This window comes from Musa acuminata, chromosome BXJ1-11 (assembly GCF_036884655.1).
Source record: "Musa acuminata AAA Group cultivar baxijiao chromosome BXJ1-11, Cavendish_Baxijiao_AAA, whole genome shotgun sequence".
NCBI lineage: Eukaryota > Viridiplantae > Streptophyta > Magnoliopsida > Zingiberales > Musaceae > Musa > Musa acuminata.
The window spans coordinates 10025282-10048593 of NC_088337.1; the positions used below are offsets into that span (position 1 = coordinate 10025282).

Genomic DNA, 23312 nt, shown 5'->3' on the forward strand with positions numbered 1-23312 from the left:
CTACATGTTGAAGGATATTTTCTGAAATTTTTGGCTAATAATTAATCATATAAGAAATGTTGATAGGCTAACTTTTTATCCATAATTATTGCCAGTCTGTCGCATTTGTATTGAGAAATTTCGAACAAGTGGCTGTTTCACAGTACATATGACTCATCAAAGTTGCATTTGATGGTTCATCTTTGGCTTGGTGGCTGGTTGCTTGCATTGTTGTTGGAATCACATGAAGTGGATATTCATGTGTGTATGTATGTGATTTTGATGCCTCAAACTAATCTTTATCTTTAATATGCAGCTGCTTACTTTATAATTTTTGGTTCATTATGTTCGGGCTGTTTTCATTAACTTTGTCATAGTTGACTACATTGTTTCTTTCCTTGTAGAAGATTTCCAGGCTTTTCTGTATAAAATGAGTTGTCTACAACTCTGCATGATTATATTTTCAGATTGCTTCTGTGAATTACTTATAAATCTGCCTTTATGCAGGAGGTCCCTGTTTCTGATGTTTGTGAAGCCTTCAGAGTTGCTAGAGGCATGCTTCAAGCTTTACAGGAAAGTGCTGGCAGATTTGCCTTGATGGTGTCTGTATTCTGTGAGAGGCTTGGCTGGCATGATTTACAAGGGCTTGTTGCTAAGTTCCAGAATCGTGTTTCATTTGGAGTGAGGGCAGAGATTGTTGAACTTACTACAATACCACATGTTAAAGTACTACGACTCAAACTTCTACTCTGAATAGTGTTGTTCTTTGTACTTTATGTTATGTGAAAAACCATTTTCATATTTCTTGTTATTTCCCATCCTTGGAAAGGGTTCAAGAGCACGGGCACTTTATAAGGCTGGTCTGCGGACTCCTCTAGCCATTGCTGAAGCATCAGTTACTGAGATTGTTAAAGCTATGTTTGATAGTTCTGCATGGACTCACCAAGGTGATTTCTTGTTTTATGTGATCTTCCTCCAAATTCTTATCATTTCATGGCAGTTGACCTCTAATATTATGAGTACCCACATTTATTCTTGGTCTGAGTAAAGAAAACTAACTTTAATATTTTGAGTACCCACACTTATTCTTGGCCTTTTGTAAAGAAAACTAAGCTAAATATAATTGAGTTTAACAGTCGTTGTCTCTAACTTGTGCTTGCCTAGCTTTGTTTGAAGTCAATGAGAAAGTTTGCTATGTTGCTTTTCCTTTTCTTCGCCAATTTACTTATAAATTCTTCCATTATTTGGGCGACCAAATAGTTTGCTCTAAATTCAAATAAAATTTACACACAAATAACTGATTGCTGGTGTTGGCACCATATAAATTATATTTTCTCTCCTGCTAAAGACGTTGTCCTTGTATTACCGTAGAATTTTTATAACAAGATCATCTGATAGTTGTCGTCTAAGTATAGACTGTTTTTCGCCCTTAAAAAAAAAATTGTAATGGTTATAATTTTTTGCATCTTTTTCTAAAAACAGAACATGGAAAAATATTCAAAAGAATTTGTTTTCATCTATAATTGCTGTTATGGCATATGATGTTGCAGAAAGGGTCTGTACACCAAGTGTGGAGGTAATTGTTGAGAAGTTCAAAACATGGACTAGAGGTTATTTAAAACTCGTACAGGTAAATTGATTCTGCATTGTCAATGATGTGTTTTCTTGGGTTAAAAGCTTGAAGCTTCCTGTGATAGGAGAGGTGCAGTGCTGCAGGCTTTTTAGGCTTGTGGCATAGCATGTTCCTGCTTGTTGGAGGAAGATGTTATATGGCAAGGAATTTGGACCAGTAGTTAACATAAAGTAGATGGATCCAACTTGTAAGCAAAGGATGTATGCTTTACATTTTGATTTATTAATGACTATATGTGAATTTGTAGTCATCAATGAAACTCAATGATCAGTTTAATTTTGATGCTTAATTTGCCAATACTATGTGATGTTTTCAGACTATATAGTGAAACAGTAATATAATTCATGTCACTATCATGAGTATCACTGTGTGAAATATTCCAATTCTTCAGAAATTTGGCAAAATTTGTAATCATGCTTGGTACAGTGCATGATTATCGAGCTCAGCGGCGGCAAAAGAAAAACATAAGTGACCCAAATGGCTAGGATATTGGAGCTTCTTCTTCTTGTTGATTGGTTCTATTCATATTAATATATAATTTTACTACTTTTTTCTTGATCATGTTTTTATGCTAGTTTTCCAATTAATACCTTTTGGTGTGAACTTTTCGTGATAATATTATGTTTTTGGAATGTACGTTAGATGATTCAAAGCTTCGACGCATGCAGTTTGGTGTAGCCAAGAAGATAAAGAATAGTGCACGAAAAATTGTTCTTGACCAAGCAGAGGAATCAAGACTTGCTGCATTTTCTGCTTTAAAGTCACTTGGAGTTCATGTGCCCCAGTTTTCACGACCCTTGCTTTCTGATATAGTCGAGTCCCCTGGAGGTGGTAAAATGCCCTGTTTCGGAGAAGATCCTAGCAAAGATGTTCAGCCTGCTGAAAGTCTACTTGCAGATCATAAAATTGTCAACTCTGATAGTGCTTCTCCTATAGGTAACAGAGAAATTTTAGTCGAGACAATGAAGGCTGCTGGAGAAACAAGTTCAGCAATACCAATGCAGTATAATGGTAATGATACCGATGTTGGGAGCTTGATCAAGAGGGAAACAGCTAACCATGCTAATGCTGCTATAGAGATGAGAGTCGAGTGTAACCCTGGACCTGGAGATAAGGTTGGTTTAAATGGGAATACCAGCAATAAGAAATCTGAAGGTCCTATTAGTGCAAGCAGTTTTCCTGGTGGATTTGACTGCTTCCTGGATAAGTGGGCTTCAGTTAATGAATTCTGTTTTGATCTTCATTTCTTAAAACGACCAAACTCGCAATCTTCTGTCTTTTATGAAGTTTTTGGCTTGGCCGTTTGTTGGGATAAATCACCAGTTTACTATTGCAATTTATCTAAAGATCTGGCTGCCTGCAGTAATTTAGATAAATTTGACATATGGGAGCTTGCAAGAAGCAGATGGAACAGGATTACTAAAATCATGGGGCAAGATGGTGTTAGGAAGACAACTTGGAACTTAAAAATACAGATTCAGGCTTTAAAATTTCCTTGTGCTTCTGTCCAGAAAATTGGGTGGCTCAATGGTGACTATATAAAATGGGACGATATTAAGATAATTGATGACTCATTTATTTTATTACCATCTGTGTCTGTGCATAATGGAGTTGATCTATGCTTGGTGTCATGGATTCTTTGGCCTGATGAGGAAAGCAAATCAACTCCAAACCTCGAGAAGGTAGTTTTAATAAATTCATGATCCATTTAGTTTAATGATGTCAATTGTATTATATGTATTATATTGAATATTGAATTTATGTTCCATGTTTTATTTTCATGTGGGAACATTTTGCTTGAACATTTGACATAGGGTTCCAGTTAGCTCTTTGTTAGGCTAATTTGTGATGTTGTTTTCAACAATGCTGTAATTTTCAGATGCATTATTATTATTTGTTTCAGTTGTTAGTTGGTAGAGTTCGATATATATATATATATATATATATATATATATATATATATATATATATATATATATATATATATATATATATATATATATATATATATATATATATATATATATATATATATATATATATATATATATATATATATATATATATAGGATGGTTTAAAAAAATTGTTTAGTGGCTAAAACTCTACCAATTGAATTTTAGATGGGCAAGGGCCTTGATATGTCTGTCATATTTGTCTTTAATGCCTTTTGTACCCTTTCATATCCCAGTTAGGGACTGGTGCTTCACCCTTTACATTGCCAAAGGTATGCTTATATATCGAATCAACAGCTTATACTATGAATCTTGGACAGGGCATGAGACATGCACATGACACAATGATTTTTTAGAAAGTAAGGCATGACGTGTAGACATGGCATTTAATTACACTTGTTGCATATAGGATACTTAATCTGCTATTTAGGTAATTATTTTAATCTTCCAGATTGTATGAAACTAAGCTTGCTGAGGAAAAGGATTTATATAGCTGGCTCAAAATGGTTTGGATATTACAGCTTGTTAATTCAGAAACACATATGTAATGTATACCAACCATGCAAAAATACTTAATTGATGTTGGAGACTGTCTATATCATATTATGTCAAATTCCCAAATTATGTACATATTGCCTGTTGTCTGGTTGCCTTTTTAGATGGTATGAGCATTGCATATGTATTTGGTGATCCACATAGTCTAATGTGTTTCGAAGTATCCAATATAGATGCTGCATTCTGTAACTTGTCTCATTAATATTGGTTTGTATGGGACCATGCTGGTTGTCACATTCCACTGTTGCACACTATCTACATGGCAAAATGCTACAAAAAACTTGTACTTATTGTGCTAAGATATTGACATCTTTGTTCACATGTCCTAAGGCTGTAAGGACCTGATTTGTCTCCACATTGTTCCATGAGAGATAGAAGTTGAGATATTAACTTACTGCTAACATTATTTTTTAAAATTGAACTTGCACATTCCTTAGGACATATAATAGTGTCCTACATAATAATGTCTGTTTTTTGGTTTTTATCATGTTTTAGTTTTTCTATGTTAGTCTCTTGCATTTTACTCCTTTTTCTTTTCTTTAGTGGGCTTATTCTTCTAATCATTTCATTTGCTGAGAATGTCAAGGTTGATGGCACATGCGGTTATGTGTATTGCGTCATTTGATCATTCAATCTTACATGATGTTCCTATCACCATTGGATTTGGGGAGGGTTAGATGTACAATCTGACAGTTGCATTCAGAGAAGTTGGTTTACTTGAACCCATGCCAAGTTTTATATGGACTTGTAGTGCCAGAACCAATGTTTGCTGCTAGCCCTCTTATAGAACTTTCAAGTTTACCATTAGAGATTTAGAAAATTTTCTTTATTTGTTTCATACTTCATATGTATGCTTTGGCTTTCTGCCTAGTGTTTCTAGATCTTCTTAGATTTAGACCACCTATTAGTCACAGAAGTTTTTATTTGGACTTCATCTTTTGGTTTATACACCAGCAATGAGAATGTTTATTGGAAACTCTGAACTTTTCAAGTAACATTTGACAACTGGAAATGTGTTGTTTCATGCCATTATATAGGTGGTCAAAAGACGGTTATCTAATGAGGCTGCTGCAGCTGCTAATCGGGATGGTAGGTGGAGAAATCAAATGCGTAAAGCAGCACATAATGGTTGTTGCCGCCGTGTGGCACAAGTACGTGCTTTAGGTTCTGTTTTATGGAAACTTCTGGTTGCAGAGGGACTTGTTGAAGTGCTTATGAAGATCGAGAATCCATTGGTATTCTTTATTGATTTTTAAGCTCTCACAGAATAATTAGTCATTGCATTGTTTGTACCACATCTGATTTCTTACCCTATTTTTTCACAAATCATTGTAGGTTGAAGTCCTTGCTGACATGGAACATTGGGGCATGGCTGTTGACATGGAGGCATGCCTTCGTGAGAGGCATGTGTTAATGAGAAAGTTGAAGGAGCTGGAGAAGGAAGCTTACAGACTTGCCGGGATGGCCTTCTCACTTTATACTGCTGCAGATATTGCAAATGTCCTATATACACATTTAAAGTTGCCTATTCCTCAGGGACGTAATAAGGGAAAACTACATCCTAGCACAGATAAGCATTCTTTAGATCAGTTAAGGTATCTACTTTGCTATATGTTATCTCTTTTTTTTGTTTTCTTTTTGAGAAGGAACGGTAATTTCAATAAAACTCAAACTTCTCGTAGAACATGGATAAAGGCATTACATGCCCATCAAAATTGTCCTCCCAAAAAGCTATAGAATTAGTCACCTTTCCCCAGTTCACTAGTCTATGCGCTGAATCATTATAGATTCACTGTATATGTTAGAATTTAACAACGTCGACCTCCTTGGCAAGCCGTATGTTCTTTTGCTACATATGTTGATAAGACACTTACGTAAGTTTCAAGTTTTACAAAATATTATGGTAAGAAAAGATCAATTGACAGAATTAGTTTAGGTCCAATTGAAAATTCTGGATTCATCAGTCATTATAGATGAAGACTATGTGTGACATAGGTAGAAAATTTTGATTCATCCATTGTGACACTGACCGATCCTATGATGCGGAATCAACAGATTCATTGTGGAATTTGTGAGTTGAATTAAGTAATACTAAAAGTAAGTAAATTGTAGATTCTGTAGGTGCCAAGGCAGCTGCTTGTGATCATTTACAAAGTTGATTCATTCAAGAGAGTCTGTACAAACAACTACATTCCTCTATCCTTGAAGTTTTGCCTTGTTCAAGGCTGCCAAAATGGCCCTGCCCTCAGCCTGCCTTGGGACTTGCACCATACAGCCCACACAACCAGTAGTAGACCATCCTTGGTTTTGATTATGTATCCCAAACCTGCATCATTAGAAGAATAAGATCCATCACATAGTATTACAAAATCACGCATCTTCTCTTGTGGAGAATCTTTGCCTCTATATATCTGAACATTCCCTCTGGATATTACTCAGGAAATTGATAGTGGCTGACACTATTTTCTGTTTATCCAGTTTCCTAAGCATAGAATGTAAATTGGTCTGGTGGTTACGATAATGACATTCATTTCTGTTTATCTACAGTTGCCATATGGAGTTTGCAATAACTGTCCTGGATAAGATCGTCTCCTCTCTTACATTGCCATGTTGTCCCTCCAACCATTTCCCATCCAGTTGCCAGAATCATTGAAGTTCAATTAAAAGTGATCTCAGGTGGTCATGTTCCATAATAAGCAAGCAAAGCAACAGGTGGAAAACAAAAATGAATTGAGGATTCTTCCACACACTTGCACACCAGTCATAAGGACCTGTGAGTCTATGACTTTGGTGATGTAGTCGGAAGTATGCAATCTATTCCACAGCATTTTCCATAAAAAAAATTTTAATTTTGAGATAAACATTTAATTACCATAGCGCCTTCCTGTCGGACCACAGTAGCATTCTTATATGGTACTCCATCTCTCATGGTGTACATTCTTAATTGACGCCTCACCACTTGGAGTAAGTCCATATCCAGTCATCACTGGGGATTTGGTTTTTTTCGTTGCTGTTTCCTTTTTAACATGTAAACAAGAGATGAATGCCACTGTAAGAACTTAGATCATGGTTTCAGAGAACAAGCTTGTATCTTTAGTGTCCACTGTTTGATTAGGAAGATCTTTTTTTTTTAATTTTCACTACCATTAAAATCATTAAAAAACATTTAATATAAATTTCTAGATTTTTTTCTGGGCCAATAGGAATTTTGTAAGACACAAACCTTTGTATTTTATTCTCACGTTCCTACCTTCTAGAAGTAGATTTTCGTGGGATAAGGGAGCCACCCTTGTGGGAACCAGTACAACAGTCACATTGAACCCAATTGTCTCTGACATAGCTAGTATGTTCTAAATCTTACAATTGTCAGGTGTTGTGTTGTGCAACAAGCACAATGAACGTAGGTCACATTTGGCTTGCACAACAGAGTTGCTTCCTCAACTGTTGTTAGCAATAATAATGGTCCAATTTCTCCCTACTGGATGATACAGGACCCGGGAGGGATTGACCTAGTGGTTGAAGTGGAGGATTTCCATCATTATCTAATGGAATTCCTATATTAATTACTTTATAGATCGATCATTAGCTCTTTCGGACTAGAACCCTGAAATAAATTATTGGATGGTTGTTGATGTCTAGATAATGTCTCTTTGCCTGATCAGCGGTCCTGAACTGCCATGACAATCAGTGGCTGGAATTAGTAGTCGATACAACATTATTCCCTCAAGCAATTATGCTGGCAGGCAGTGAACTTTGTTGTCAAACTTTTATCATAGTCGCAATGTCAATGATGGTGGCCCTGTATATTGTATCTTTAGGGTAGAGCAATTTTTGAGCATGTTCCTACTTTGATGATCCCATGGCACCACTAGTGGTGTTGGTACTAGTTGCATCTTCCTTGTCAGAAAACCAACTTGGAATGGATTCAGAAATGCTGTCATAGAATATTTTGTTCCATCATGGATGATGAATTGAATATTTTTATTTTGATATTTTATTGTTTTATTATTAACATATGTTACTTCAATTATTGTTCTAATGGGCATGAACAGCATTTGCAGACCCTGCATTTTGTCATGTGATGATTTTCATCACACGACAATGCAGGCATCAACAATTGATTTGACATGTTTTTGACACTTATGCCTGTAATAATGACACTTAATGTTCTTGATTCAATATATGGTTTTTCTGAGTGCTCAAGTGTCAATGGTAGGGGTCAACATCCTATCATTTCGGTAATTAAGGAACACAGAACCCTGTCGAAGCTCTTGAACAGTACACTTGGATCAATTTGTTCAAGGGCTCAGCTGTGTGTGAAGTCCCAAAAGTACAAAATACAAGGACATTGGCTCCAGACCTCGACAGCAACAGGACGCCTTTCTATGGAGGAACCAAATCTTCAGGTTTCTTCTGTTTTTCCTTATCTGCCATAAAATTGAATAATTGACTGACCTTTTAAATCTGATTTTGTAGTGTGTTCAACATATGGTAGTTTTTACGACCCATCGAGTTGATCAAAACAGCTCAAGCTCATCAGAATGTGATCATCATCTTATCAATGCTCGTGACATCTTTGTTCCTACTCAAGTAATGCTTCTTTTTGAAATCATGTTCTGTATAGATCTGACTTGTCTGGCATCATTAACAGTGGCATTTGGTTGCAGGATAACTGGTTGCTGCTAACAGCTGACTACTCCCAGATAGAACTACGAATAATGGCACATTTTTCAAAAGATTTAGCACTAATTGAACTTTTAAGTAAGCCAGATGGTGATGTTTTTACAATGATAGCTTCAAGATGGACTTGTAAGCCAGAGTCTGCAATTAATTCTGAGGAGAGAGACTACACTAAAAGGTTGATATACGGTATCCTGTATGGTATGGGAGCTAACACTCTTGGAGAACAACTTCAATGCAGCCCCGAAGAAGCTGCAGAGAAAATACAAAGCTTTAAAAACTCATTTCCTGGTGTTTCTGCTTGGCTTTCTGAAGCAGTTGCATCTTGCCGGCAGAAAGGGTTGGTTCATCTTCAAATACTTGATGTGTGCATCTCTATTTCTTTGCCTTTATCTTACATATTGGTAATGTTTCTACAATTAATTACGTGAAACATCAACTTTGTTGTTGTTTGAGCTTTCAAATTTTGATTATTTTAGGTTACAAAAGTGGTGGCCTTTCTGTACATACTTCATAATATAATAATCAATATGTATCATCTTGAATGTGCAATCTATCATGAATAAAGTGAAATTTCACAGTCAATAGTTAAGGTTCATATTAATGGTGGCCTTAATCATCTTGGACTTTATATCCAGCTGATGATTTTCGGCATGTGGTGTTAGTATTTCAGCCTAAAGAAAATGATAGCAACTAGTAAGGGATTTGTTTAATCTTGGCGACAGTTTGAATCTCTATGACATGCCTTGATTTGTGTACCTTCTTGAATTTCTTGTTTGAAATTCATGTTTATCAACTTATTGATTTGAGAATACGCATTTCATCATGGTTACCCTTTCAATTACTTCTTGATCAGTGCTTTTCAATTTTTGGAATGAGGAGATGCCTGATCTACTTTAACTATCTACTCTTTTTCGTTATTTCCCCTTTTCAATCAAACAGTTCAGCTAATAGAGTGTTTGCTCTTGTTACTGTGTTTGTGAATTATGGCTTGCGTCATGCTTGTTTTTTGTATTTCCACTGACAATTTACACTACCATACTATGATGCAGATATGTCGAAACATTGATGGGCAGGAAACGTTTTCTATCAAAAATAAAGTTTGGAAATAGCAAAGAGAAGGCTAAAGCTCAAAGACAAGCTGTAAACTCCATTTGTCAGGTGGCTAGGAATTTTTAAACTTATCTCTGGGTTCTCCATGTTTCAATGTTATTGAATGTTCATTTTTCAGGGATCTGCTGCAGACATAATTAAGATGGCTATGATAAACATTCATTCTGTAATTGTTGATGGGCGATCAAATGGTAATCTGAACAATGATCTTGCAGTGAAACTCTCAAATGTCAAAGGCCGTTGTCGTATAATTTTGCAGGTTGTTATCATCAGATCATACTGAAATTTCTTCAATATTCTCCTTGAAGAACTTAAAATGAAAATGATGTTGGCATCGCCATTTACTCTACTCATTACACAATTTGCTCAACAAGTTAATATTGTTGTGGCTACTTTGTTGTTTGCTTTCCATCAACAACATAAGTTCTGGATTAAAAATAAATCAATTGATTCCTTTCTTTGTTGGGCAATTCCTTACCGTGTCGTATATTTTAGTTAAGGACTGTCGAAGTATTTAGATTTATATAATAAGTTTGACATCAAACAACAAAGTGACATATTTATATAATAACTTTGACATCTAGGTTGATGAATATTGTTCTTGTTCTGGCTGTATAGGTACATGATGAATTGGTATTGGAGGTTGACCCAGGTATCATCAAGGAAGCAGGGATTTTGCTTCAAATGAACATGGAGAATGCTGCGTCACTTCTGGGTACCTCCCATTAAAACATTAGGGATGCTTGAAGTGCCTCGTGTTTTTTTTTTTCACTAAGTGATTTATTGGTTGTTCCAGTACCTTTGCGTGTCAAACTAATGGTTGGAAAAGCATGGGGTTCCCTGGAGCCTTTCAGGGTCGAACCTTCAAACTCTCACTGAAGAAATCAATATTCAGGTATTGGATTTTTTTTAAAGAAATTTTTAAGAGCATATTACTTCTTTATGCCTTTTAATTCTTGTGATATTGTGACAGTGCCACTAGGCTTTTTTGAATAGTCATGACAATTGTGTGCCTAACAAAGTTCTAGCCATTGGTTGGAACTTTCAACTAGGTTGAAGTCCCGACTTTCAGACCTATTCATTTGGCTCTCAGGTGTATCCTTGGAACATTAGAACCTCTGAAAACAAGTTTTGCTACTATTTTACTTTTATGCAAAGTGTCATCTTCAGACAAAGTTAATAGTTGAATTCTTGCAGTCAGCGCCCTCATTGTTCAGTTTTTTTGTCTGGCTCTGAAGCTCAAGATATGGCCCATAACAGATTTGCAATAGTCATGTTTCAATACTTGTGGATCTTATTAGGTGCTTGGTTCATCACACAGACACCACAGGAGCGGTTACCGTTGCTTGCAGACCATTGGGTAAGCAGGCATTGTATCATGCAGCTATAGGTGCAGGTCATAGAAACTCTGCCTATGATTTAGGAGCTGCGGTTCCTATGAGCCACTGAACGCATTGAGAAGCCAAGTACAACCATAAATTCATCACAATCAATAGAGAGCAGAAAAAGGAAATAGGTGCAGTTATATTGGTTCCTTTTGACAGCATACAAACTCATAACTGATTCTTTTCCAGATTTTCTAACATGGGTTTTGTGCTTTTACCAGTTATATGACTTGGTCTGCATTCAGCTGGAGCTGGTCATTACATTGGTGATGGAAGTGCAAATCTTTGGACCATGAGCTATTTAACAAAACCAACAAATTAGGTAAGGAGCAAATGTTGTAGCCGATTCTCATTTCCCATAGCCCTTGAATCATTGACAACTTACTCTTCCACAAGCAAATTTCAAACCAAAATGATGACTAGCACATATGTTGGATTGAACAAAGACTTCTGAAGCGTAAATTAAAATAATTCAGTTGGGAATTTGTCAAGCCTAAGTATAGTGTGTTAGATATGTGTGTGTTTTTTTTGTTGTGTACTTTAGATGTGTACTTTATAATTTTTTGTTGGATTAGTGTTCTTGTACTTTAGCAAGTGTAGCATAATGAATGTACCGTAAATGCAATCATTGTAACAATTTTGCGAGGAGAAAAGATTCAAGAATCCCCTGCATTCGTTTAGGATGTTAGGTTCTTTTGTATTGGTCTATATACCATCTGCTAAAATTGGATTAGCGGGCTTGTTAATGGGGTTTAGAAAGGGCAAATAGGGAATTTGCATTTGGTTTGTGATGTAAAGCCGATATAATTCAGAAGCAAACAGGATGACATTGGACGTGTTGCGCCATTCACGTCAGCAACAAAAATGATATTCTTCCACACAAGGTGATCACCCAAACCAACATGATATGATGACCATTTTGGATAAATTGTGTATTTGTCGTGACGTTCAACAGAGTTTTCTATTCAATGAGCCCTGCAAAACGAGGATGATTAATGTGGTCGTGAAACCTGATCCCTGTTGTTTGCGAACTGATGCTGTCGATCCTGCAGGCGAGCAGAATGCCACTTCTGATAGTGTTGGGTTGGCTTGGATTCGCTGGTTTTAGAAAACCGTGGTTGACGTCTTCCTGTCATGGCATGGTGGTGAAGCCGAAGAATAACCCAGTCCCACAACGAAGGCAACCGCAGAGTAGAGTGTGCTGCAGTGACATAGCCATTGGAACTTGTTGAGCCCAGGGAGGCAGCGTCCCTCACAACTCATCTCTCCACCCTGTTGGAAAAAGTTTTCAGGGGTCACCCCGAAGCATCATCATGTGGTCACTAAGATGCGTCCTGGCGGATTTGTCGTCCATAATTTGTGGGGATTTCTCAGAGGATCGACATCCGGCACCAACCCCACATTTGTGTGCTGTTGTTGATGTGCTCACGATGAGTACATTCCTCACATGGTAACAAAGACCGCCTTTGCGGTGGCCTTTTGGCATCATGGCTGAAGATTCCACCACCTCCGCGCGACGTGATTGGGCTACAGGCTGGGAGCGGCAGTGGCAGAGAGACGGGGGTTGGGAGAGGGCCGGCGGAGCAAGGAAGAAGGGCCGCTGTGGGATGGCGCTGGGGTCGGCCATGTGGGTGCCCGGCGACAAAGTTAGGTTGCTGCACCGAGAGACTACTGGCTGGGTGGCCGAGGCAACTGTTGGTGTTGGGATGCACCGAGTTTCCCACCTCCTACATGAGTTGCTCAAGATCAGTGGATCTGACAACGCTCACCATCGAGTTCCGCTCACCTGCAACCTCGCAGCGCTGCTCCTCCCGCCTCACTCTAACCCGAAGCCGGCCAGTTGAAGCAGTCAGTACCTCCTGACTGACTCAATTGTCTCAAACAAAAGTCAGAATGGAACCTTGAAGAGCATATACCTGATGTCAAAGGGCCAGTAGGATTCAAATAACTAGAATTAATAAATCCTAATCCTAACTTATGAAAATACAGCCGTCATAAATTAATCTTAATCTTCATAATCTTTTCACACCGATCAATAAGATGATCGGCCATGTGTTGAATTTTGATATGCCTCCCACGCCACACCTCCCTCTCGGTATTGAAAGAAGAGTTTTTATTGATCTTATTTTTCTTTCGGTTATTGGTATTCATAAAACAAGGACTAATTATATGTTATCTTCTGTAGTTAGTTATTCTTACTATTTTGATGAAAATACTATACCTACTTAGTGATAAATCAAAGGATCGAAATATTAAAGATAGTTAATTATAGATAATTAATAAATGATAATTATTAGAACTGACCGAGAGATATGCAAGCAAACAACATGGAGAAAGTGAAAGTAAGAATCATGGAGTGGTGAGTGCAGTTCACTGGGAAGATCCCTAATTCCTTTCTAGATTCTCTGACTACTATGTTCGGAGGTGAATGGACAACAGCCAAACTGGTCTACTGCCTCCTCACTGCCCTCCTTTATGACGGCAACGAATCGCCTCCCTCCGCTCTCCCATTCCAACTTGGACGGTGGATGAGAGAGACAAGAGACCGGAGAGGCTGTCCCTGTTGCTGTGGTCGCAATAATGACCTCAAGTGGGTGGAGGGGGGAGAAAGAGAGCAGTGTGTGGCCTTGCTTGCCATCAGTCTCTTCACTTAATCAGGGCCAACAAGGTTGCCGCAGTCCCACTCCTGATGAGATCGACAGATGTGTTTATATTTGAAAGCCATGAGGAATCATGTGAATTGATTGAAAGCTTGCACCAAGCCATCATCATCATTCGTGACCACCGAAGAAGAAAAGAAAAGCATGGCGGTGACCATCTTGCTGCATGGAAGTGGGGCGGCTCTTAACGTAGGGTGTTTTCTTTCTTTTTTGGCCTTATCACAGCCATTTAATGGTCCTAATGGCCAATAATGATGCCACAAAGGCAATCAAGTAACTGAGTGCTAATTCTTAGCGCCGCATGTGTCCGGGGACCCATTTGCCACCGAGTTGGAGGGGCCAAAAGCAGCAGCCACCGCGCGCATGCACTCTCCGGAGGGCTGCAGAAGGAGGAGGTTCCCACTTTTGCGCACTTTGCAGTACAAAACATGGAAGGAGGAGTACATGTGTTTTGTTTCCCTCCCGATGCTAAACTCGGCTCTTAACCAAAAGTATGCATGCAGGAAGAGGAGATGTGTTGGAGAACATGCATGGAAAAGTACGCAGGTCTATACTTGGGAACATCGACCTTCCTCATCCATGGACGCAAATCTGGTTCCAGACGGGGTGTTAACTTCCATGACAAGGATGAGATTAGTTGCACGGCGTTGCAAGTACAAAAAGTGCAGTCAATCATCAGATGGATGCGGGCCACTGGGGGGGCGAGTGACAGAGATCCCACTCATATGTTGGGGGCGTCGATGGAGCTCCATCAGGTGCCCCCAGCGTGCGTTTTCCCTGTTCCTTTGTTGGTATGTCAGTGTACTTGGGACCGCCACTTCCTCCTCCCTTCGTTCCTCAATCATTTCACCTTGGGAATCCTCACATGGTCTCGATTCCCCCACTGGATTCTGCTCTCTCTCTCTCTCTCTCTCTCTCTCTCTAACTATCATGTTGATGAAACGAGGTACTCTCTACTTTGGCCTTCTCAAGGCCCAAAGGAAGAGAGTTACGAGCAAACATGGTGAATAGGTCATTGAATCTACAACCTTTCAGATTGTGAGGGGCATGAGATCATGGCGCAGTAGTAGTGGTCCTTAGAGAGGTGGACGTCTCAAGTCTCTAAGATCTTTGAGTCTCAGTTTGATTTGTCTGTTTTATTGCATTAGACATAAAACAAAGATTTTGACTCCCAACAACTCTTTGTGGCAATATACGTCTGTACAGATAAGTTAGTCATTACATGATTCCCTCCTCCTGCAATCAACCCCTCAAAGCCTCTCATTCTTGCGCTTGTCGTGTTGGTGCGCATGCGAAGGCCATCGTCGTCTTCACTTCAGCCTTCCAGCATCGCTCGATGTCCTCGGCAATCCTCGTCGCGTCCAGGGAAGCACCCATCAACCCGCGTTTGGTGAATCCGACGGCGTAAAGCCCTCTCTCCCCTTTCCAGCCATACGGGAAGGCCCTCCTCGGCAGCCCATCCTTCTCCGAGAAGAACTCCTGCTCCTGCCCAACCAATGCCAATGTCGAATCACTACAATGACAGCACGCACCGGTTTCTCTGTGCGTATCGGATGGATGATGGCGTACCTTGAGCCAGTAGGGCACGTTGCTCTTGTAGCCAGTCGCTAGAACTACAGCATCGTATCCCTCCCATCTGCCGTCCGTGAACTCCGCTCCATGTTCCATGAGCTTCTTGATAGCAGGTCGCACCTGCATGCGGCGCAGGTAGAGACCGTGAGAACGAGGGTGAGAAGGATGAAAACGATGCAACCTGCCCGAGTTGTGGCGGGATGATGAACGACCTTGATGGCTCCCGATTTGATCTTCTCAAGGGTGCCGACGTCGAGGACCGGGGTCTTGCCGGAGCGCAACTTGAGCTCGAGCGGCCCGAGTTGCGGCCGCGGCAGGCCAAGCTTGGCTGTGTCTCCTAGCAGGAGACGGGCAGCGAGCAGCAGCAGTCGATCGACCGCGCGCACCGGCAGCCACCTGAGCAGCCACATGGATAAGCCGAAGGTGGAGCGTCCGAGTATCTCCCGTGGCAGGATGTGCACCTGCAGACGTCGAAGATTACAACCACGCAGATCAGAAAAAGGTGGGGGAATATTCGACACTAATCTTGGCAGGTGGAGTCTCCACATCCCCTCTCTCTCTCTCTCTCTCTCTCTCTATATATATATATATATATATATATATATATATATATATAGAGAGAGAGAGAGAGAGAGAGAGGATAAACTCATTCTTTTTCTTGTCAGTATTGGAGTTAGAAGAGCCTGCTTCTTGGATGTGGCAACTGAGAACGCGAGAATTTGGTTAAAGATATTTAGCAGTGGAGCAAAAGTAGCGTCTTTGTTTGCATGCCAAAGAACTACTCATTTAACGCGCTTTGCCGGTGATTAGTGACAGTGCCATTAACCACATAGTCAAAAGGTATTAGTAATTTAACACCACATATGAACTTAATGATTTGCTATTCCTATCGAACGACAGAATGTGGTATGCATGCAGAAGCTACAGAAAAGAATATGTAAATGGAAGGAAGAGAAATACGTATTACGAAGCTCACCGAGTCCCTGACGACGATGGTGGGGTGGGCACCGTGGTGGCAGAGATCCAAGCAGACCTCCATGCCGGAATTGCCGCAGCCGACGACGAGGACCCGCTTGCCGCGGAAGGCGTCGCCGCTCTTGTACAGGCTCGTGTGCAGGATGGGCCCCTTGAAGTCCCCTGCGCCGTCGAAACCTGGCACCACCGCCTCCGCGTTCTCCCCGGTGGCCACCACCAGCCACCGGCACATGTACTCCCTGCCGCCCTCCTCCCTGCCCTGATTGACCACCGCCGTCTTCACCCTCCAGAATCCGACCACCGCGTCGTACTCGGCGGCGACGACCGCCTCGTCGAAGCGAGGCCGGATGCCGAACTCCCGGGCGTAGGCGTCGAGGTAGGCCACGAACTGCTGCTTGGTGGGGTAGGTAGGGAACCACGAGGGGAACGGCATCAGCGGCAGCTCGCAGAACTTCTTGGGGAGGTGCAGGCGGAGGCGGTCGTAGGCCTTGAGCTGCCACAGCGACGCGACGCAGTTGGCGCGCTCGAGGACGACGCACGGGATTCCCTTCTTCTTGAGGCAGGCGGCGACGGCCAGCCCGGACGGGCCGCCGCCCACGATGATCGGCCCCAGCACCCATATGCACTTCCCGTCGATCTCGACAGGGTTCACCGCCACCTTACGGCCATCTCCGGCGTAGAATGGGTCATGGACTCGTTTGCATTCAGCTTCTCGCCAACGCTTCATGAAGCTAAAGATCTGGCGAGGAGTGGGGTCGGCAGTGGCGCGCACGGAGACCACCAAAGATCTTCTCTTCACAGGGATTCCATGGTTGGCTCCTGCACTGGTATAAGTAGAAGTAGGAGGGAGAGGAGAGAGAGAGAGGCGAGTGGATCCGGAGGATGTTGGTGCTCAACAGATGAGAAGGATTCTTCTGCTCTTATCCAAAAATGAGTTAGGCTGAGAGAAAGAAGCGGGACTTCTCCTACTCTTATGGGGAAGGCCTCAACGCTGGCATTAGATCAGCTGCAGAGGTGAGGAGATAGTGAAGAGCGAGTGAGAGGTTGTGGCGAGCTAATTATACAGATGCAGCTCTGCCATCTCCAATCTCTCTCGTCATCAATCACCATCACCACTACTATAACTCACATGTTATGAACAAAGCTCAAGCATCCATTAATTTTGTTCTCATTCCTCTTTTTTTTATTTTTTTTATTTTTTGTTCTTTTCTCCTTTAATTGTGGGTTTCACTCAACATTCTCTTAATTATTATGGCGTAAATGTTGCCTAACCCCACAACATTATTGACCACCAATGGATCTACCACACATATATCGAGATCATATGAGCTGGAATCACTAGTTTAAAATGCTTGTCCTTACTGAGTTATAATCATTATAAGACTGAATTGTGGTATTTTCATTATTAGGTAAGTATAATCAACCAACAGCATTTTCTAGTTTAATCACAATGGGAATAATTTATTGCTGCAACAGGAAATAGATGAGAGGAGACACAAAAAGTGGTAGGAAATAAATTTGCTGACATTTGATGCACATAAAGCTGTGTGGACGATCACTCGCACATGAAAATTGTTGAGACACAAGGTTTAGGCACAAACCTAACCAACTTGTACTGCTAGTACTACTACTACTACTACTACCACCTCATTTCAGTTAATAGGAGAATATATATTGTGATGTTACAGATGTAGCACAAAGTCTATGAATCCACCCATGAATTTTTAAGACAGGCAATTTAGTGCTACTCAAATTGATAAAAATGTTCCATCAGAAAGATGATCATAAGACTAAGGTGAAAAGACATGGCCAACTTATTTGGGAAACTGTATCAGTTAAGACACTGGGCATATATATTATGCGAAGCTACCAATCTGTCTCTATATATTAAAACATATCACACTCAGAAAGCTGCAACAAAGCTACATCTATAGATTAAACATCTATCTTGTGAAAAGCTTTCAAAGTGCGGCTGTTTAGTGTAAAATAAAGCACACTTACATGAGTGATTAGAGTTTATAATGCTGTGTTGTGGGCCTCTTCCATATTGATTTGAGTTCATGATGTTTTTCTTTTTCTTTTTCTTTTTTTTGTGGGGCCTTTCACCTTAAAAACAAATGTTGTGCTGTGTGTGATGGAATACAAAGATACTCCATCAAGCCTTTATTTATTTATTTGTGTTTTTTTAATTTTTTGGGAGAGAACATTCTCCATCAAACTAGGTTATCAAGGTTGACTTGAGAACAGCATTGTCCTTGTCTGGGAAATTCTTTGATGTTTCGAGAGAAAGGAAGTGAAGCACCCAAGGAACTTCTTTGGCTGTGCATTTGGATGTTCATTTGGATGTCCATCAAACTTCAATGCACAAAGAATACCAAAAATTGCCCCAAATTCTCTAGAATGGATAGTGTTTTGGTTACATCATGTTGGATCGAGAGAAATGTATAATCCCAACTATGCCTTGGTGAAATAACACTAAAGACCAGAATGCCACTAAATAGAAGATGGAATACAGGTAAACGATAACAGGAGAGGAGAGAGAGAGAGAGAGAGAGAGAGAGAGAGAGGGAGAGATTAGTCGCATAAAGCATATAAGATTAATCTAGTTTAGTCATCAATAAGCTGTCCTCGACAAGCAACATTTTTCTTTTTTCAAAAGTGGTAAGTTCAAAAAAAAAAAAAGGCTTATTGGATGAGGGTTCGACCGTCAATCTTTTATAAGTGGATTATCATCAAACCAGTATATGTAAAATAAAAATAAAAAAATTATAGGATGGGATTTCAATTGCTCGACAGCTAATAAATGGATTTGGTACACTACCACTAATCAACAAACAACATTGATTGATTAGTGCTACAGCCTACTAGTATATAGTTGAGTTAGAATACAGAAAAACATTGAATATAAGGTTGATCAACACCGTTGAGAATAATCTAGTAAACCAAAGAAGTGGTTTTGATTGCCATCATAACAAATGCTAGCCTGGTTATTAATTTACACAATCAAGTTTGATTATTAATTTTCAGCACAAGTACTCCACCGAGTGCTAAATGTCCATGTGCAATCATCTACGCCGAAGAGTTCAAATTAAAAAAGGTTTGAAATAAGAAATTACCAACAAATGTCTTTCTCTTTTAGTTCAAAATTCAATCTTTTTTATATCTTAAATCAGTTTTCCATCTTTAACTCATGATTCACCTTATTGGTCCATACCATTGTATCGATGGGAGATACCATATGATACGATGGGAGATACCAACAGAATGATATATACCACTCATATTGATCTTCTATTAGACCGATATATATCATCCATACCGAACAATACATCGAGATATATGACAAATCTCGCTTTAACTTTGTTGCTTCTCATTTATTACTCTATTCCTTTTATGTCTTCGTTTAGTAATGACTTCAAGAAGGACTAAGTAATTATGCAAATTACTCTTATTAAATAAATAGGCTAAATGGCAGAGAAAATGTTATGATATGAATACACTTTTTTAGGTTCCTTATGTGTACCTAAGAATGAATGTCATAGTACTCGTAAATGATAGGATGGAACGAAATTAGTACCTTTGCCAAGTGCGCCAAATGTCAAGCTCAGGCTGTTTGCTGCTATTATTTAATGAAGAACACCTTTCCTGCAGTAATGTTAACATAAGATCAAGAACCAATCTTCTCTTTGAGACTGTAAGACAAGCTCCTATTTATGTACTCATATTCTCTTATTTATCAAGCAAGCCCACCAAGACAAGATAGAATTAGGTTTATCATTGACTTCAGAAAATTCAGCTGAGTTCAGTCATTGCAGGGTGTAAAACAGAGATGAGAAAAAGCTGTGCTCTTGATCAATACGTTGTTGTTAACAAGGTGAAAGCATCAAGTCTTAATTAACCATCTGTAGCTCAAAGATCATTTTCACAAGTCATATTTTTGAGAAGTGATATTACACACACCTTTTCAGCTTCATTACATCTTTTTTTCTTGCTTCTGTTTAAAGAAGGAATAAGTTGCCTAAAAAGCACATGAAGAGCAAAGTTAACCAACTCAAATGGCAAATAGAAATACAAACTAGTGGGGTCAACCATGCCTAGATTAGATAAAGTGCATAGAATTTTCTATCTAACATGTTGGACGGAAATAAAAACATCACCTCAAAACACACTAAAGGTCTGTTTAAAATGCATAAACCCGAGTTAATAATTGTATAATTCAATATTCATCGTACCATAGCATATTGTCCGGTACAAGCAATACATATTGATCCGATAGGAGACCAATATGACGATACATGCCGATTTGTCAGTATGTCTAACGATATATCGATATAGTTCGATATGTACTGTATCAATGATCGATTGATATATATTTATACAAATCGATAAAACGAGTCATATTATAATCATCTAGCTCTATCTACGATCACATTCATCCTTTTTAACTTTTAATGTGGGACAAACTTTAGTGTCTCGTCCCATAACTTGAAAGACCTCCGAGTTCTTTTGTATAACATGGCTGTACTTTTCAAATAACAATTCACTTCCAACATTCGTTGTGAATCATCTTAAGTTAAACAATGAGTCAGTTTGAAAGAGCTAACTAGTAGAAAAACATCACAAATGTGTGGAGCATCTTAATAAAGTTTGATGATGAGTGTTACTGAAGATGTGCTTTATAAACTAGAAGAGGACATAACTTTGATGACAACATTGCAGAATAAGACTCTCTCTTTCGTATCAAAGCAGAACAATGGTGTTTTGTACCATGCTTAAACCATAGGTTGTTTTCTTCAGAAAGGTACAACTCTTGGCCACAAGGAAGACATTAATGTGACTATTTAGTTGCAGAAGTTGCAATACAAAGGTACTCTAGTAAGGCTGAACAAAGACTTCAAGTGACAAGATAAACAATTGACTTACAACAATAACACCATAAATTTGAACTCAATTAGTTGCCCAAACCTTTCAGTGGCTAATATATATATATATATATATATATATATATATATATATATATATATATATATATATAAGCTGAGGCACAATGTGTACTTGAAGATTTGGGCAACACCATAAATTCAATTAGTTGCCCAAATTTTTCATATGATTTCCATCATATACTCCCATCCAATCAACATCATTTCATCCACAAACTATCAGTAGGCAGGGACGATTAGACCCAGCACCACTTGAGTTCATTATAATGACACTCGAGTGATTAGATAGCCTAAAGAATGCAACTTTTCCATGATTTTCTTGGCCATAGCACTTTCATAATATACCAAACATTCTAATAGTACTTCCTCCACAAGACACAATAAAACTCTTCTACTCGTGGCAATTCTAATCCAAGGATGGCCATTAAGGGCAAGTGGGTTGCAAGGAGAACCCGTTAATCTCAAATCAAGAGCAAGGAAAAAGAAGCATGATTTCTAGATGCTGCCAACTTTACAGACTGAGGAAATAAATTACAAAGTACCATGGTGGAGAAGTTGGCAAGCTTGTCCCACTGCAGCAAATGTAATGAGAGGTTCATTTCAGGAATCATTATTAGAAAATGCAATTTACAACGGAAGTGCGGTGAACTTGAAGAAGAAATCAAGGTGTACAGAACTTAGAAGATGGATCCAAATAAGGAACTCAAGATCTAGTAGTTCAATGTTCAGCTGATACCAAGAGAAGAGAAACAAATGCAGCAGCTCTGAGACTGATGTTACAGTGCAAACTAAGAAACCAGGATGTTTATCTTTGAAGCAGGAATCGTGGCAGCCAAAATGTTGTTCAAGATCAATATATTCTCAGCCGCCTACTTTCCTAATCAAACTAAACTAGGAGAATAATCTACAACAGTGATCTAATTAGGTAAGAGAGACAAGCAACCACTGATGATTCACATTACACAACTGTGATGCCTTTAGGACCTACCTACCAATAACATTCCCTGTTTCTGACCACAGATTTTGGGGATCCTGGTAATGCTCAATAATGTAGCAAAGACTCCTTGCCACGTGGGAGTCATGGGATACAGCTATATTGGTTAGCATTTGCCAAACAGATGATTTGATCATAAAAATGGAAGAATAGGCAGGCTCTCACTATGCTAGTTCAGAGAGAGAGAGATTGGGTAGGCAGAATACTGACCTCTACTTTCCTGACAAAGTCCTAAAGAATGACAATAATTTTAAGCTTCCTCAGGAAGGAGGTGGTGCACCCCAGGAGTCCTGATCCAATGTGCAGCTAGGCAAAAACAAGTAGAAGAACACCCTGAGCACTGCACATAATAATGTCCAAACAGCAAATGAAGTACCTAGAGAAAGGAAAAAAAGAAGAATGTCACACTTTCTCGATATGACTCCTGATTAAACTAAGTCAACAATGGTAAGTGCAAGATGTCAGTAAAAAATGTAGAGTTAACACACCATGTTGTTGCAAACTTATCTGACATCATTCAATGAAAGTATTTCTGAAACTAAATAACTACAACCAACATTACCAAATAATATCTAATAAGTTTAAATCAGTGTGACAAATATGAATTATTAAACCCAGATTTCCTACTACAACTTGTGCCATAGCAAATGTTGGAAATCCTTTGAGTTTATGCTCCCATGAGTCGGCTCCCAAACAAACACATGATCTTATGATCCTAAGAACTGAAGCTATAAGTCCTCTAGACTGGGACTTTGAATCCCTATGTTACTCCACACAGTCAGCCAGCATATCATGTCCATCACCTGGCAGCCTTAGCAATGCATATATAATAGACTTATCAAAGGTTGAAGGTTCAAAACCTCAACTGATACA

General features: G+C 39.3%; 2 protein-coding genes across 11 annotated transcripts in view; one reads left to right on the forward strand and one right to left on the reverse strand.

Moving 5' to 3' along the window:
* The window catches only part of LOC135583118 (helicase and polymerase-containing protein TEBICHI-like), a 38480-nt gene extending 26691 nt beyond the window's left edge, over positions 1-11789 (forward strand). For 6 of the 9 annotated variants that reach the window (XM_065089792.1, XM_065089798.1, XM_065089797.1 and 3 more), the window contains 14 exons: positions 487-705; positions 809-926; positions 2255-3294; positions 5158-5355; positions 5456-5715; positions 8337-8526; positions 8597-8710; positions 8788-9140; positions 9853-9961; positions 10032-10172; positions 10532-10628; positions 10710-10808; positions 11215-11429; positions 11520-11789. In XM_065089792.1, the coding sequence (XP_064945864.1) occupies positions 487-705; positions 809-926; positions 2255-3294; positions 5158-5355; positions 5456-5715; positions 8337-8526; positions 8597-8710; positions 8788-9140; positions 9853-9961; positions 10032-10172; positions 10532-10628; positions 10710-10792 (2922 nt within the window). In that variant the 3' untranslated portion in view covers positions 10793-10808; positions 11215-11429; positions 11520-11789. Of the gene's footprint in view, positions 1-486; positions 706-808; positions 927-2254; positions 3295-5157; positions 5356-5455; positions 5716-8336; positions 8527-8596; positions 8711-8787; positions 9141-9852; positions 9962-10031; positions 10173-10531; positions 10629-10709; positions 10809-10886; positions 11430-11519 lie in introns of all 9 variants that reach the window. The other 3 variants (XM_065089794.1, XM_065089793.1, XM_065089795.1) reach the window with 3 other exon arrangements.
* A 3275-nt stretch (positions 11790-15064) lies between these two features.
* On the reverse strand, positions 15065-22797 carry LOC135597185 (indole-3-pyruvate monooxygenase YUCCA2-like). 2 transcript variants are annotated; one of them, XM_065089803.1, is made up of 5 exons: positions 22650-22797; positions 16507-20150; positions 15743-15991; positions 15528-15650; positions 15065-15437 (listed from the first exon to the last, which is right to left on the reverse strand). In XM_065089803.1, the coding sequence occupies exons 2-5, from the start codon at positions 17230-17232 to the stop codon at positions 15219-15221; spliced, it is 1317 nt and encodes a 438-aa protein (XP_064945875.1). In that variant the 5' UTR covers positions 17233-20150; positions 22650-22797; the 3' UTR covers positions 15065-15218. The 2 variants fall into 2 exon arrangements, with proteins under 2 accessions (XP_064945875.1, XP_064945874.1); XM_065089802.1 differs by having other exon boundaries at positions 15067-15443; positions 22650-22796.
* Between the last annotated feature and the right edge of the window lie 515 nt (positions 22798-23312).

What these genes read in the sequence shown, in the direction of transcription:
- LOC135597185 (XM_065089802.1), bottom strand. Translation starts at nt 17,232, where the DNA reads ATGAAGCGTTGGCGAGAAGCTGAATGCAAACGAGTCCATGACCCATTC. An exon ending in CCATCGTCGTCAGGGACTCG is followed by an intron (nt 15,992 to 16,506) that starts GTGAGCTTCGTA and finishes CGACGTCTGCAG; the next exon opens with GTGCACATCCTGCCACGGGA. An exon ending in ACGTGCCCTACTGGCTCAAG is followed by an intron (nt 15,444 to 15,527) that starts GTACGCCATCAT and finishes TTGGTTGGGCAG; the next exon opens with GAGCAGGAGTTCTTCTCGGA.